Source organism: Antechinus flavipes, chromosome 1 (genome assembly GCF_016432865.1).
Source record: "Antechinus flavipes isolate AdamAnt ecotype Samford, QLD, Australia chromosome 1, AdamAnt_v2, whole genome shotgun sequence".
Taxonomy (NCBI): Eukaryota; Metazoa; Chordata; class Mammalia; order Dasyuromorphia; family Dasyuridae; genus Antechinus; species Antechinus flavipes.
Window position 1 is genome coordinate 212,875,258 of NC_067398.1, and position 17,966 is coordinate 212,893,223.

The 17,966-nt window shown below is 35.9% G+C and overlaps 1 protein-coding gene across 1 annotated transcript in view; it reads left to right on the plus strand.

Moving 5' to 3' along the window:
* The window catches only part of SHB (SH2 domain containing adaptor protein B), a 342,467-nt gene that overhangs the window by 221,086 nt on the left and 103,415 nt on the right, over positions 1 to 17,966 (plus strand). Inside the window, exon 4 of the mRNA XM_051995808.1 lies at positions 14,613 to 14,784. Coding sequence (XP_051851768.1) covers positions 14,613 to 14,784 — 172 coding nt within the window. The remainder of the gene's footprint in view (positions 1 to 14,612; positions 14,785 to 17,966) is intronic.

A 17,966-nucleotide genomic window follows, 5' to 3' on the forward strand; every position in this document is an offset into this window, starting at 1 on the left:
GTTAATGGAATTAGAGATTAATAGAGTACAGGTGGAAGGTATGATCTGTGACTTAGAGGTTTCTCTGGAGAGTGTCTTAAAACCTGGCAAAATTAAAGCTATAAAAGAGGAAAATAGGAGCCAGATAATCATGCGGGAGAATTAGCGCTGGAGGTAAGAGCCTATGATTTATCCCAATACTTCTCTTGTCCCTATCCCTAGTTTTAGGATATTATTTTCTGCAAAATGGCATCCTTTATGGGGAAGGAATAAGATTGTTGGATTTTTACTTCCAAGGAATCTGGGTGATTAAAAGAAAAGTTTTAATACTAAGCCTATATAACATTAGAAGTTAGTATTTGGGATAAGAAATCACTATTTAATAAAAACTGCTGAGAAAACTGGAAAACAATAGGGCACAAACTAGGTATAGATTGACATCTCACTTTACATACTAAGATAAGGTCAAAATGGGTACATGATTTAGACATAAAGGATAACACCATAAGCAAATTAGAAGAACATAGTTTACCTGTCAGATCTATGAAGGGAAGAATTCATATAGAAAAAATAGATATAGAAATAAAGCATTACAAAATGTAAAATAAATAATTTTGATTATATTAAATTTAAAACCGTTTGCATGTATAAAACCAATGCAATCAAGATAGAAGGAAAGCAGAAATCTGGGAAACAAATCTGTATAGCATTGTCTTTGATAAAGGTCTCATTTCTCGAATATATAGAGACTGAGTCAAATATATTAAAATACTAGCTATTCTCTAATTGATAAATGATCAGATAAATGATACATTTTAAAATAAAAGAAAATTATCCACCCCCAAAAAATATATAATCTAATTGAATAATTCAGAATATTTGTCAGTTGAAGGGTTCCATCCTGTAGAGATTATAGATGACTTGCTTTTGGCAAGTTAGTCAAATCAATTGGAGCTCCAAATGGGAGGATTGCACTCTGTGATGTGGATGAAATAGGGCTTTCTGCTTATTTGACTTCATCATAATGAATGCTTTCTATAGACAATTCCCAAATGAAGGATAGCAAAGAAGAGTGTGAACTTTTTTTAAAGAGACAGGTTTGGTGAATTAGCTTTATAAATTCCTTTTTTTCCTATGTTTTTTATTTAATATTTTTCTCCAGTTACATTTAAAACAATTTTTAATATTTGTTTTTAAAACTTTTGAGTTCCCTCAATTAAGAAATCACATGTGAAGTTATGCAAAACATTTCCACAAAAGTCATGTTATAAAAGAAACATAGATCTCTCATCCTAATGGGGAAAAAAACCCTCAAGAAAAATAAAGTTTAAAAAAGAGAGAGAGAGATTATACTTCAATTTGTATTCAGACAAAATCAGTTCCTTCTCTGGATGTGGATAGGATTTTTCATCATAAATCCTTCAGAATAGTTGTGAATCATTGTACCACTGAGAACAGCAAAGGTCATCTCAGAACATTGCTATTACTTTGTATATAGTACATTTCACTTTGCTTATGTACATGGAGGACTTTCCAGGTTTTGTTGTTTTTTGTTTTTTTTCTGAGAGTATCCTGCACATCATTTCCCATAGAATGATAATATTCCATAATATATCTATATTTCTATGCTACAATTTATTCATTCATTTCCCAAGTGATTTCAAATTCTTTGTCTTGAAAAGAGAGCTGTTATAAATGGTTTTTTGTACATATATATAGGCCATGTTCCTCTTAAAAAAATAAAAAACAAAAAAACCTCTTTTGGTATTCATGCCTAGTAATGATGTTATTAGGTCAAAGGAGATGCATGAATTTATATCCTTTGGAGAATAGATCAGTTGATCGTTTATCAATTGGAACATGGCTCTTATTTTTTATAAATTTGATTGAGTTCCCTCTATGTTGAGAAATGAGCCCTTATCAGAGAAACTAGCTTCAAAATTCTTTTTACAGTTATTATTGCTAACTGTATTTCCCTCCATTTATTCTCTCTCTCCTTTTTACCCTGTCCTTCCTCAAAAGTATTTTGCTACTTACCACTCTCTCTCTCAATATGATCACCCTCCCCCCTTCCTATATCCCATTTCCCTCCTTTTTTCCTACAGGATAACATAGATTTCTATATTCCTATTGTGTGTATATGTTATTTCCTCACTGAGGATGAGTAAAGTTCACTCACTCACTCTCTCCTCCTTCTCCTCTCCATTGTAAAAGCTTTTTTTTTGCCTCCATTTTTATGCCAGATAACTTACACCATCCCACTTCTTCCTTTCCTTTTCTCCTAGTACATTCCTCTCAGTGAATTAGCTTTATGCCCCCTACTCCCTTCTTATACCCAGCCTGCTTTAGGTGTAATTAATTTTTTACTTTTGAGTCAGAACTATTACAGGTATAAGATTCACACTTTTACCCTCATATGGTATTTCTATCCTTACATACATAAAAATATTTCTTGTCAACAGGCTCAGATGTCTGTGACAATTTTAAAAGATAATTGTGTCTGTGATTAAGAAGTTTTATAAGATTTTAAAATTTACAAATAGCTTTCTTTACTATGTCCCTAGGAGTAAATTATTCATCAGCATTTCAATTGATCTCATCAGAACCTATATCCCTCCAACATATAGCTCACAAGCTAGTCTTTTAACATTATATTAGTACCAGGACAGTACTCAAGTTGTCTGTCATCAATTCTCGCTTTTACTATGGGACTGATGCACCTCCTTTTCTGATTATTTACCTCTTGCATCATATCCCCCCTTACCGCTGCTTGTGTGTAGTCATTGTTACTGTTGTGTTACAACCTATTTGTGCCAACCAAACATCTCATTTCTTTGTTTTGTCACCTGCAATATTGATTCTTTAGAAATTGAGATGTTGGAAGTGCTATAGTTTTTCTGAAAAGCATCCCGGTCTGTTTTCTTTTCATTTCTGGGCCTGGTCACTGCCCATTTGTAATGCCTGTCCAAGATAGATATGCAAATAGAACAACCCATTTCCCATTCAGCTATGTTTCATATTCTTTTTCAGTGGTTTTCAGTCATGTTTGTTCTTCCCCTCTTTTTCCTCCCCTTTCAATAACAGTAACAACAAAAATATGTTATGAAACCTCATGGTAATTTAGCACACTACTCACAATATTCTGCAATTATTTGCTGTTTAAAGCAACTTTAAAGAGTTTTTCATGTGAACTCATTTGACCAATAACACAAACTCCCAAGGGATTTAGGAAGCACTAAGAGGGGAGCATTGGTCTAGATAATAGTTATTCTTCAGCCACTTGGTTTTTCCTATGTCATAGTATTAAACTAAATTTCTTAAGGAATTTAAATATTTTCTCTGTTTTATTGCTGAAGAAACTGAAATAGATTGAACAGATAGAGAATTTGAACTCAAGATCCTGGCTTTTAGTTCTATATTCTTGTTACCAAATTATGAGTTCTTCACTATCCTCATGCTGAAATGCCAATAGAAATGACTTGTTGCCCTTTTTTTTTTTTAGAATGAAACTATAGGGCATTTCTTTCTCTCTCTCTCTGTCTCTGTCTCTCTGTTTCTCTCTCTCTCTCTCTGTTTCTCCCTCTTTCTCTTTCTGTTTGTCTCTGTTTTTCTCTCTCTGTCTTTCTCTCTCTCTCTCTGTCTCTGTCTCTCTGTGTTTCTATCTCTCTCTGTCTCTCTCATTGTTTCTCTCTCTCTGTTTCTCCCTCTTTCTCTTTCTGTTTGTCTGTGTTTCTCTCTCTCTCTCTTCTCTATCGATCTCTCTCTCTCTCATTGTTTCTCTGTATTTCTCCCTCTTTCTCTTTCTGTTTGTCTCTGTCTCTCTCTCTGTCTCTCTCTCTGTCTCTCTCTCTCTCTCTCTCTCTCTCTCTCTTTCTCCCTCTCTCTCTTTCTGTCACACAAACACCCACTCATACACATCCTCCATTTACAAGGAGGCTGCCACCTGAGGCATTGATTCCTGTCATACACAGAAAAAGCCATTTGTGTGCCATTGACAAGGTTTGAAAATCATAACTACCTTTCTGTGCCTGAAAATTACATGCCCTCCAGTACATATGGCTCAATACCCAAAGCTTTGAGCTTTCACCATGTTCTGTGACTTATCACAAAATAGGTGACAGTTGGTATGAGCTAGGTGCCCACTTGGTGGGTTTCCCTGGTGCTGGAGTAGCTTTAACCTGATAGACTGAATTCCTTGCTTTTCTGGTGTGCAATGTAAGACAGACTGTCAGTGAAGCACTTCTGCAGCTCTGGCACATAGTGCACAATTTGGCCACAGTATGGCATTATCTCCCCTGTCACCAGCCCATTTGTGTGCATGTGCTGCCTCTGTCAAAAATCACTCTTTACTCCTCCCGTAAGATCTCAAAGTGTGGTCCAATGATCCCTAGACTTCCCTAAGACTTTTTTTTTAAAAGGAATCTATAAAATCAAAACAATTTTCATAATAATCCTGCAGCATTAATTGCCTATGAAAATACTTCTTGGGGAAGCTAGTTGGTGCAGTGGATAGAGCATCACCTGAAGTCAGGAGGGTCTCAGACAGGGAACACTTCCTGGCTGTGTGACCCTGGGCAAGTCACTTAACCCCAAGTGCCTCAGGGGGGAAAAATAACTTCTCCCTTTTCCAAGATAGAGTGCATAGTGATTAGTGCATCAGGTCTAAAGTCATGTTCAGATCCATCCTCAGACACTTCCTAGCTGTGTAATCTTGGATAAGTCATTTCTCCTCTGTTTTCATCTATTAAATTAAGATAATAATAGCACCTCCCTCCCAGGGTTGTTGTAAAGATCAAATGAAATAATAGTTGTCCAGCACTTAGCACAGTGCCTGATACAAAACAATCACTATATAAATATCAGCTTTTATTATTAATTTATGGGAGGCCAGATTTTCTTCATCCACTTCAAGCCAAAATAACCTAACACAACAAATTGAATGCAGAAGCAGATGAGAATCCAGCTGTCTTTTATTAAACTAAGCCTATTTTGCAAAAATATATCAAACAATGCCACTCTTTCTAATTTTTTTTTATTTTGGAAAATATGTTTCTCATAAAAAATATGTTGTTTATGTTAACATGTAATGTATTTATTATAATATGGCAAATACTGAAGATCCTACCCATATAAATGGAGAGTCTTTGGAGTCCTTCTAAGAGTGTAAAGAGGTCTTGAGAACAAAAAATTAAGAGAATTTATGTCTTAGACTATTCCTTCTTCCATTTCCCTAACTTGTTGACCAGCTCCGGATGGATTTAGTCAGTACAGCAGTATGGAAACAAGGAAGTGGAAAATATGAATATTATAGATATGTCGATTTTTTTACAATCCATAACCCACATTTGGGAACTCTCTTATTCAACTTAGACAATGAACTTTTTAGTGGCCACAAGAATTCTATAAACAAAATGAGTAACAAGCTATCATATAGCAAAACTCTAAAGAAACTGCTTTGTCAGTCATCCTCCAGACCACCCTCACTGCTCTAGATTAGGCGACGTCTTTACACAGTAGGAGCCCTCCTTGGACCAATCAGAGTAAATAAGGGGAGCACCATATTTTGGCATAGGTCTCCCAATCTGAACTGGAGTTGGAATCTCAAAGGGAAGGCTTAACATTCAGGAGGATCAAGAATTTCTGGTCTCAAAATTTGAGAAAGCTGAGGAACTCATAAAGGAATGAGGAGGGAGAAAATTCTAGGTATAGGGAATTAATTGCCCAGTAAAAATTCCCAATCGAGAAATGGAATGGCTTATTGAGGAACAGCAAAGAGGCCCTCATCACTGGATCATAGATATATGGAAGGGAGTAAGTTGTAAGAAGACTGGAAAAATAGGAAGGGTCTAAGGGTTTTTAACTCGAAATAGAGGGCTTTATAATTTATCTTGGAGTTGATAAAGAGCCACTGCAGTTTACTGAAGAGGGAGTGTGGGGGTGCTAATGATATGGCTGTATCTCTTTGATAGTTAGTTGAAGAATGGACTGGACTGGAAAGAACCTTGAGGCAGCGAGATCAACCAAATGTCTTTGCAGTAGTCTAGATGTGAATGGATGAAACAACTATTTATTATGCATTTACTGTATACAAAGCATTGTGTTAAGCACTAAGAATAGTAATAGTCCCTGTTCTCAAGGGACCTCAAGTACCCATTTTAAAGAAGACAATGTATACAAAAGGTTTCAGTTGAGTGTTAGCTGGAGAAGTCCCAAAATCCTTTGGGTGACTAGGTGATGATAGCCTATACTTTAGAGTGTTTGCAGTGTCAGAAGAGAGAAGGCAGCCCAACAGATGAAATGTCCAAAACCTGGAAAGAATCAATAATGTTTTCCACCGAATTATAGTTCATATTTGCGGGTCAGAGTTGTCTGAGCCAAGAAAAGCATTGTTATCCTAGTGTGCTGCCATGATTTGGGTTTAACTTACATTTTGTTGGATTCAGATTAAATTTTTAATCACCTACATGTTAAATTAATTCATTTCCACCATTTTAATGACTTGTGAGGGTGGTATGTTTTTCCCTAAATACAATTCTTTTACATTTTTATCTTCTGTAGAAAAATCACTAAATTAAAAATATTGCCATTTTAAACTGCAGACTAAAGAGAAATTTAATTAGAAGGAAAGAAACTGTTATGTGTTTAGAGCTTCTGTGATTTCTTTTTTTCACTCCTGAATTACTACGATTGGAGCTTGAATATTTTTATTTTAAGGGAAAATGATTTGCCTAATTAAGCTTGCCATTCAGTTCCACCTGTTCTTTTTAAAATATATGGGTTGCAATATATTTTCTAAATATTAGGGTTGCAAATGAATATATAAATTAATTCAGTGGGGAATCAGAGTATTGTCTAGGACGTTATTAGATTTTATCCAATTTAGCTGATTTGAAAATTGATACTATTCTATGAAGAAGAAAAACAGCAGGCATCAAGCTTCCTCCATTAATGAACCCTTATATCTGTGTATATCATAATACAGTTTTCTATGCTAATAATAATAATAAAAATAACTAACATATAGCCTTTAAAGATTACAGAGCATTGCATATACATTTTCTCTTATCTACACTGTGGTAATAGGTTTAATTTTGAAAATTTAAGTCTATAAATAAACTTCTGACTTTAGATAGGAGTTCTTCTTCCCCCAGCCTACTTTTATAGCCTTATGGGATCATAACTGGTTATTAAATTAACTGGTTTGGGTTTCTCTTCCTTATTCTTCCTCTGTTCAGATAATGGGAGAAATCAAAAATAGAAACAAACAATCAATAAAGTATATATGTGAGGTGCTAGGCTAACCATTTAGGCATGTAAGGAAAGGAGAGAAGAGAAATCTGACCCACTCACTTTTCAGTACATTATATTGCTTCTCAGCACCATCTGCTTTAGGTCCTTTACATATCATTTATATATACCACAATTTTTGTCATTTAAAAACGAGCTCCTCCAGGAGGGAGACCAAATTTTAAGCTTTGTTAGAGTGCCCCAACCTTTCATGGTATTGCCCATATAGACATGCTGTACATAAAATAAAAGCACAAACTGCACAAAGTTGTCCTGAGCAAATTTGCTTTGGATGAAGTTAACACATAACTGCAAAGCTAATTTCCTAAAGCCAGATCTGACTATGTCACTCCCTTGCTCAAGAAGCTACTGTGATTCCCTTTTTCCTCTAGGAGAGACTAAATTTTTTTTTTTTTTTTTTACTTTTAAAATTCTTTGCAGTCTGTCTGCCTTACTTTATAAGCCAGCTATGCGCTTTGCATTTCAATCAAATTGGTCAGCTTGCTAGTAGAGTTTATCTTTTCTGTTTCAAGGGGTTAAGGTGTAGAGCCTGTGAGATCTGGAAAGTTTACATAAAAGTTTTGGCCCTTTCTTCATACTAGAGAAAAAGTCTGGATTCTTTCTTTTTCTTTCATAAGGTGCTTACAATACCTTGTTGTAAAATGTGGGTTGGTATTATATAATACTATACACACATTTTATGCATTTCTGAGTTTTTAAACTTTTTCTGCCTTCCAAAGTCATCTGTGGCTTCTGCAAAACTCCTAAAAATCTCCCATTTAGTTTGTTACACCCAATCCCATAGATAAATCTAAATCACCATGCGGAAAGTCGCTATGTGGAAGGGACACCTGTGCAATCTTCTGTCTCTTAATGTTTATGCTCTAAACTTCTCCCCTAGTTTGTATGGTAAGAAAAGCACTGGCTGTGAAAAGAAACATCCTGGGTTCAAATCTCACCCCTTTTGCATATTCCTAATTGGATGATTTTAAGGCAAATTACTTAACTAAGGTTACTCATCTGTACATTAAAGAGGTTGGACAACAGAACTTCTAATTTCTTTTCCAGCTCTACATGTAGAATGCTGTAGACAAAATTCTACACTAAGTAGAATGTAGAATTCTACTTAATAAATTCTACATGAAGAATATTAATTCTTAATGTAGTACAGTGAAAAAGGTACTGAATCTGGAGTCAAATGAAACCATGATTTGTGCCTTTGCCTCCAAAATTTATTAGTTCATACCCTTTGATCCAGCTCTCTACAGGGCCTGTATCCCAAAGAGATTATTACAAAAGGAAAAGGACCCACATGTGCAATATTTGTGGCAGCCCTCTTTGTAGTGGCAAGAAACTGGAAACTGAGTGGATGCCCATCGACTAGAGAATGGCTGAATAAATTGTGGTATATGAATGTTATGGAATATTATTGTTCTGTAAGAAACAATCAGCAGGATGATTTCAGAAAAGCCTGGAGAGACTTAAATGAACTGATGCTGAGTGAAATGAATAGAACCAAGGCAACATTTTATAGAAAAGATTATGTGATGATCAGCTCTAATGGAATTGCTTCTTTTCAAAAAAGAGGTGATTCAAGCCAATTTCAATAGACTTGTGAGGGAGAGAGCCATCTGCATCCAGAAAGAGGGTTTATGGGGACTGAATGTGGATCATAACACAGTATTTTCACCCTTTTTGTTGTTGTTATTGTTTGCTTTTTTTTCTTTTTCATTTTTTTCCTTTTTGATCTGATTTTTCTTGCATAGTATGATAAATGTGGAAATATGTTTAGAAGAATTGCACATGTTTAACATATATTGAATTACTTGCTCTCTAGGAGAGGGGTGAGAAAAAAGAGAGAGAAAAAATTGTAACCCAAGATTTGCATTGGTGAACGTTGAAAACTATTTTTGCATATATTTTGAAAATAAAAAGTTATTGTAACAAAATTTTAGCTCAGTGACTAGGGATGGGGAAGAAATAAGCATTTATTAAGTACTTACTGTGTGCCAGGCACTGTTCTAATAATCATTTTACAAATTATTTAATTTATTGGAAGGTAGATGCAATCATTTTCCCCATTTTACAGTTGAGGAAACTGAAACAAGAAGCAGATAAGTGACTTGCCTAGGGTGTTGCAGCTAGGATCCAAGGACAGATTTGAATTCAGGTTTTCCTGTCTCCAGTCCCAATGTTTTATCTACTAACACACCAGCTACCTCTACTGTGAGCAAGGTAGTTAACTTTTTTGAGTTCATTTTCCTGAGATTACCAGAGATTCCTGAGGTTCTTTGCTGTATGGTTTAGCATTTTTGCCTGTTGTCTATTTTTCAAGTAAATTAGAAACCATGTTATGCTTCCCCTAGGGCCTAGTCTCTACTGGAGACTTAATCTTCATCAGACTTCTGACTTCCTAGTAAATAAGTAGAAGTATTCCCCTGGGAAGGCGACCACATAGCCTCATTTTAAGGGATTATCTCATTTCTGTTATTTAGTCAGTACTCCAAAAGGTCTTTGGACAATTAGCAAATCCCACAATTTTGGAACTGAAGGAAACCTTAGCAATCATTTCTTTTCTTTTTATTTATGAGGAAATTGAGACTCGAAGAAAGTAAGTCATAGCATTAGAGATTTAAAACTAGAAGATACCTTAAAATATATCTAGTTCAAATCTCTAATTTTATAAGTAAGAAAGGTTAGGACCCAGAAAGTTAAATTAATTCAAATACGGGACCCTTTTGTGAAAATGTGAACAATACACACATACTAGTGAATACTTTGGATCCATAAATATAACAATATCACTGCACAGTTTTTCTTTTAAAAAGTTAATGAATACAGAGACTTATGGGAAGAATTATGTAAACTGATACAAAGTGAAATAAACAACCAGGAGAGGTAAATACATGATAACTACAATAATATAAGCAGTAATAAAAATAGCATCTCAACAATCAATGCTGCATCCTGCAAAATTGTAATAATTAAGCTTGACTCCAAAGAAGAGAGAAGAGAAGGCACTGCTCTACCTTCTTCTCTTCAGAAGTGGTAGATTATGGTGTGGAACAAGCCATATAAACATCAGATTTCTTCAGTATTGATTTAATTTGCTGAATCTTTTTTTCTCTTGTTTATTTCTTATATAGCTTTCTGAAAGGAAGAGCTATATTAATAATAATAATGTTGCTTTTAGGTTTGCAAAATGTTTTACATATGTTATCTCATCCTCACAACAACTTAGGTATAATTAATACCCCCATTTTACAGATGAGGTAACTGAATCTGAGGCAGTCAATAAGCATAGCTGTCTACTGGGAATTATAGATAATTTTATAATAAAAGATAGCAGTAGCAATTTTTAAAGAAGAGAAAGAAGATATATATATGTGTGTGTGTGTATAAATATATATATATATATATATATATATATATATATATATATATATATATATTTAAAGGTAATCAGAGTTAAGTAATTTGGCCAGGGTCACACAGCTAGTAAGTGTCTGAGATCAAAGTTGAATTCATGTCTTCCAAGGCTGGTGCTCTAGCTACTGAATTACCTAGCTGCCCCTAGATTATGATTATTTTAAAAAATAAAGAAAATCCCAATATACTAAATGTAAAAGGAAGAAATAAAATGAATGATTATTTAAATACATGTATATATATTTAAGCAATAGAATAGTACTCAATACTTATATGTATTTTCAGTCTCTTTTGTTCATTAGATACCTTAAGACAAAAATTAACTTTACATTATATGGCATGTTAGGAGCACTGCAGAGTCTTTAAAATTTATGATTTCAAAAGTGTTTGTTTATAGTATAATCAAAAATATGTTATTTACCCCCCTAGTCATAGAAAGAGAAAGAATGTAAAAATTCAACCTCCTCCTCTATTTATTTTTTAATGAGGCAGCCTAGGACCCAGTAAGAGACTTGGCCAAGTCCAGGTTTCCTAACCCAGAGAACTAATTGCTTTTTCCATTGTACCATTCTCAGTTTCTCCCTTTAGGCTGCTCAACTTTTCTTGGAAAAGAAGAAATTTTGCCTCTCTCTCTCTCTCTCTCTCTCTCTCTCTCTCTCTCTCTCTCTCTCTCTCTCTCTCTCTCTCTCTCTCTCTCTCTCTCTCTCTCTCTCTCTCTCTCTCACCCAGTGATTAGAGTATAATCTTCCATTCTAGAACCCCAGTATATTTCACCAACTACTGTTGCCTGAATACCTCTTTGTATGCTTCATTTCATCAGCTAAGATTATTTGTCACACACTTTTCTCACTCTAGAGTCACTTGAAATTCTTTTTCTTTTTTTTTAATGAATCAGGATCCCCAAGCCAGATGTTTATATCATCCTGGCTGAGACATTAATCTGCAGGAGCCTTCAAATTTAAACTACACGCTTCTTTGTCAAAGGATTTCTTGTGGGTACTGATTTTTAAATACAACATTACCATCACAATATTACTATGATGGTTACATCCAGGAAAATGTGTTAGAGGGCTTATTTTTGCTGGGTTAAGTTAAATGGTTTTCAGTATCTAATTAAGTATATTGTTCAGGGGCTCCAGGCACAAAGCTAGTACATTAGCATTCATCTATCCCCAACAGACAGAGTATTTCCATATTAGAGTGGTTGTTTCCAATTTTATTCCTATTGAAAATAATAGTTGATTGCAAGTTGTATTATAGGCCTTTGCAACTGCCTTTAGCCCTGTTTCATTCACAGAATTACTCCTTGTTTAGGATGTTGGATTTTTAAAGGAAGTATTTGTGTAATATGTTGAAATTATGAAAGGAAATGTTTTCTTTTACTTCTCTAAGTCTATTTTGGAGAAGAAATATAGTTGACATAAAAATATTAAACAAAATGGAAAATGATTTGTAAAGATATTTTTGCAAACACAAGTTTGCATTTTGATCGCAGTACATAAGGAATGGAAAACCTGACAACCTTCACTCACACAATAACAGCCTAAAAAGAGTGCTGGACTTGAGAGGACCTGGGTGAGTTCCACCTCAGGCACCTGTTACCTGGATCACTAGGCAAATCATTGCATCTCCCCAGCTCTCAGTTACCTCGTCTCTATAATGAGGGAGTCAGACTAAAAGAACTATAAGGTCCCTTTGGCTCTAAATATATGAGCCTGTGAACTCTGACTCATATCTTTTAATCATTGACCATGGAGTGGAATTGCATGGTGTGTAAATTAGTTAGTTGGTATTTAGGGAAGAAATGACACCAGCTGTGTAACCACAGGCAAATAAATCACTTACCCTTTCTGAACTTCATTTACCTCACTTGCAAAATGAGGATAATAATCCCATGTTGTTGCAAAATACAAATGTGATAACATATGTGAATTGCTTTGCAAATCTTAGAGCATTATGTAAAGTGCTAGCTACATATAATTTTTTTTCTTATTTTAATACAGTAGTTGAAGTATTTCCTTAACTGTTTTTCAGTTACTGAAGGCAGAAAGTTTGCAAAAGCCAGTGTAATCAGATTCGTTACACTAATTCTGTCAGGGGAATAATTAGGGGGCGCATCACCCTGATTATTTGTACCCTTAAGATTAGGGCTACCATCCTGGTAAACATTTGTTCCTGACATGCAGTAGTTAGCACACAGAGACCCCTGGTGTCCTCTTCATCCCACAATTGAAGAGACGTTCATGTGGTTTCAGTTTCTTGCCACCTTATTTAGTCATCTTCAACCCCAAAATGTACCTGTCACATGAATTTAGAAATCTGTGAGCTTACCATGTCTCATTTAAATCATAGAAATGTAAGTTCTGACATGCCCTGATGTACTTTCTTAAGATGCTTCCTTCCAGGAGGAATATATTAATATTTCCCCATAGTATTCTTTACTTTTCATTCAGGACTAATTTCAAAATAAAGGACACAGGTCTCTAAGAATAAAAAGAGGGATGAGGTGCCCTACCCAGTCAGGTATTAAAGTAACTGATTTTATTCCACTAAACAAAAGTATTCTTTGTAAACTTACTTTTACATATATATGATGGAATATTATTGTTGTGTAAGAAATGATAAGTAGGCACATTTCAGAAAAACCTGTTAAGACTTATACAAACTGATGCTGAATGAAATAAACAGAACCAAGAGAACATTGTACATAGTAACAGCAAGATTGTATGAACAACTGATAGACTTAGCTCTTCTCAGCAATATAGTAATCTAAGACAGTTCCAATAGACTTGGGATAGAAAATGCTACCCTTATCTAGAGAAAGAATATGGAAACTGAATGAGGATCAAAGAATACTATTTTCACTTTTTAAAAAAAAATTTCTTTCTAGCAATTTTTCCCTTTTGTTCTGAATTTTCTTTCTTTTACAACATGACTAATATGGAAATATCTTTAAAATGATTGTACATGTGTACTAACCTATATCAGATTGCTTGCTCACTTAGAGAAGGGGAGGTAAGGAAGGAAGGAAGAAAAAAATTGTAACTCAAAATCTTACAAAAATGTTGAAAATTACTTTTACATATAATTGGAAAAAATAAAATATAGTTAAGTAAAAATAAATATCCATGTTTGTTTAGTCATTTTCAGACATGTCTCCTCAACAGTGGCCTGGATGTCTTATAACTGAAGCACCCCATATCATTCTTTCCTAAATTCATAACAATTCTGCTGTGCCATGTGTGGCTCATTGCTATGGCTTTAATACTATATTATTCTTGTATCCTAAATCATGCATAAGATCTCAATACATACCTCATATCATACTTGTGATTACCAGTACATGGATCATTAATATCTTTTTTATATATCAGAGAGCAAATAAGTACTCTGAAGCTATTCTTATCTAATCTCAAGTGTAAGCCCCATCCATGCCAATCTGTAAAAAAAGTGGATTTCACCTGTTTATAATTGAGTGTAGAAGAACAAAATGTACCCACCCAATCTGAACACTCACCAGTCATAACAGAGTGTGGAAGAAATAGTAACTGAGTCATCCTGAAAGATCCTCATTCCAGTTACATTCACTTTAAATATTTTAAACAAGCAACACCAACAGTTGCCTCATGTGTGATTTTAGAGCATCTGGATTATCATGTTCTAAAAAGCCAAATATATTTTTAGCCTTGCAGTTTTCACTGTAGGAAAAATTACTTTAGTAAGGCACCTTACTGAGAAAATTTTCCTTTGCTTAAAGCATTAAATACTAGTTTCAAAAGAGTAAATAACATCCTTATCTTGTGAAGGAGGCCTTGTAACAAATTGGACCCATCTTCAGATATTTACACTTTTTTAAAAAAACATGTTATCCTGATTCTTACACTCTCTGATAACTTGTTTATCTTAATCTCTTACAGCTCAGTTTAATGGTAATGAGAAAAGGCAGTCTTCCCCCTCACCTTCCAGAGACAGACGTCGACAACTCCGAGCCCCAGGTGGAGGCTTCAAACCTATCAAACATGGAAGCCCAGAGTTCTGTGGGATATTGGGAGAAAGAGTCGATCCTACCGTCCCATTGGAAAAGCAAATGTAAGTTCAAAGAGGAATTAACTTTATCCTGGAGTTTTGGTAACCTTGTTAACTTAACTGCAAAGTCATATAATAATCCTTGGGGTTTTCAGGCTGACTTAGAATTTTGATGCCATCAGTTCATACTCTAGCACACCAGACTCATTGGTGACCCATCCAGCCTTGGTTTGAAGATCACAACCAACTGAGCTCATTTTTGCTTTTGTTCTTAGTGCTCAGTCCCAGTTCTTCGTGACCCCATGTGGGGTTTTCTTGGCAGTGACACTGGAGTAGTTTGCCCTTTTCTTCAGCTCATTTTATAGGTGAGGAAAGTGAGACAAAGTTAAGGGACCTCCCCAGTGTCATCAGTTAGTAAGTGTCTGAGGCCAGATTTGAATTGAGAAAGATGAGTCTTTCTGACCTCAGGCCTAGCACTCTATCTAACCTGGCTCATTTTTACTTTTAGATAGTTGTAATTATTCAGGAATCTGCTTTGAGATGATACCAGTTACTGCACATGTACCTTCTTGATCATCATCCCCTTCACCCTGTCCTCAAGAAGGGGACATTTCTTTTGATTTAACTACCTTTAAGAGAGGCATCTGGATATATTGGATTCAAAGAAGTGACGTCTGAGTCAGGAAGATCTGAGTTATGTCATGTGGGCATGCACCTCTCTAAGACCACCCATAAATTATAGAGCAGATGCTGTTCTTTGTTGGAAGAGGGAGTTTGCTCATTGGGAGTCCCCTATGTAAATGAGATCATTAGTCTGGCTCACCAAAACAAATCTTTTATATCTTAGAAAATCTTTTTAAATATAGTACATTTTTAATCCTCTTTATCATCAGTGAGGAATAAGAAGAAATAATGAGCCTTCAAACTATTCTCATTACTGCCTGTCCTTAAAAAAGAAAGTGCAGATTTCATTTAGTGCCAGTCAAAGAAGTTTATAGGGTCATAATAGATTTAGGACTTTAGTGGATATCAAGTACATTCTACAGCTGAAGAAACTGAAATAAAGGGATTCATTGACTTATCCAGGATCACATAGCTAGTAGAGGAGAGAGGATTTGAACCAACATCTGTCCTACTATACAGTAAGACATGAGGACAGGGCCTAGATTCCCAGGTGCTGATCTCCATTGTAGAGTGAATTTCCTGATTGGGAGTTTTCCTTTCAACAATGAAATTACATGTCTTCCTCCCTAAAAGAATCTTCCTCTAGTGCAAGTTAGAAAAATAATAGTAAGATTAATAATAATAATATCAGCAACAATAATAATAGCTAACATTTTGACAGTGCTTACTCCATGTCTGACATTGTGCTGAAGCGCATTACAAATATTATCCCATTAGATCCTCACAACGACTCAGGGATGCTGCTGCTATTGTTATCACCCCATTTTACAGATGAGAAAGCTGAGGCATACTGAGTCACATAGCCAGCAATTGTGTGAGACCAGGTTTGCACTCTCATCTTCCTCACTATAGGCCCAGCACTACCTATTAACCCCAATAACTACCCCCAACTAATCCCTCTGTCCCATTTACTCATTCTCTCATACACATATTTTCTTATAATTAACCATTCAAAAACAATCCATTAAATTCACCAGTATATTTCCTTTGCCTGAGTCCTTCCTCCATATATTAATTCCTCGAATCTGGATTTTCACGAATAGAATTTTCTTAAAGCAAAGTTAAACTTTCACACTTCAGAAAGTTCCAGGCAAATGAAAATCAGTACTTTTTTGTTTTGCTCTTAGCAAGTTTTCCATATGATCACAGAAAGAAAGAATAACATACTACCAGAGCTTTCGTCAGTTGATAACCACTGTGGGAACAGCAGCTCCCATCCTGGTCACACGATCCTCACCCTTCCCTGCTGCTCCTGGCCCCAGACTCGTCACCAAGAGGGGCTTCCACTCTGACTGTGGACATTCCCCTCGGGAGGTCCCAGCACCCACAGCAGCCCAGCGCCTGGGATCGTCACTGTTTTCGGTCTGTGGCTACCTGTATGTGCCCAGGGCACCAAGGAACACGCGTGATGCTTCCTTACAACCAGAAGTGACTCTGCTGTACCCATGTGGATATCACGTCATGATTTACCCACTAGCAAGGGGCTCCAGACCCCTACCAGGGTCCCTCACCCAGCCCTGTGACATTACTCTTCTTGGGCTCCATCTACACCATCACCCCCACCTCCTGGGCTAGTCCTTTGTCTGAAATCAGCACTGGATATCAGATTCACCTACTAGAAGTGTTCCTAATGTTTTTGTCTCATGGATTCCTTGGGCTTGGTGATAAGTTGCTTTTCAGTTACCTCTGACTCTTTGGGAGCTTATTTGGGGTTTTCTTGGTGAAATGGTTTGCTGTTTCCTTCTTCAGCTCATTTTACAGGTGAGGAAACTGAGGCAAACGGGATTAAATGGCTTGCCCCCAGTCATACAGCAAGGAAGTGTCTGAGGCCAGACTTGAACTCGGGAAGATGGATCAGCCTTATGACACCGCCTAGCTGTGAACTGTGTGGACCCTCCCCCTCAGAATAATGTTCTTAAATGCATAAAATAAAACACTGGAAGCCCAGGATCTAATCACAGAATGAAAGTGTCCATTCTTCAGCAGGTAATCAAAAGGAGATTGCATTATGCTAACACGATGCTAACCCTTTGGGAAGTGAGCAGTCTTGCTTAGTTGAATTAGAAGAACTGCTACGTCCTTATTGTCAGGGAGAAGAGGGACACTTCCTGATTATCTTTGAAAGTTTATCAGTTTAGGAAACTGAGCGGATGCCCATCAGTAGGCAAATGGCTGAGTTAAGTTGTCTGAATGTTATAGAATATTATTGTTCTGTAAGAAATGACCAGCAGGATGATTTCAGAAAGGCCTGGAGAGACTCACATGAACAGATGCTGAGTGAGGTGAGCAGGACCAGGAGATCATTGTACATGGCAACAAGAATATACAATGATCAGTTCTGTTGGATGTGGCTCTTTTCAACAAGGAGATGATGCAAACAAGTTCCAATGGTCTTGCAATGGAGAGAGCCAGCTATACCCAGAGAGAGGGCTGTGGTGAGGACTGATTTGTGGGTCATAACAGAGTATTTTCACTTTTTTATAGTTGTTTGCTTACTTTTGTTTTCTTTCTCATTTTTTTCCATTTTGATCTGATTTTTCTTGTGCAGCAAGATAACTGTG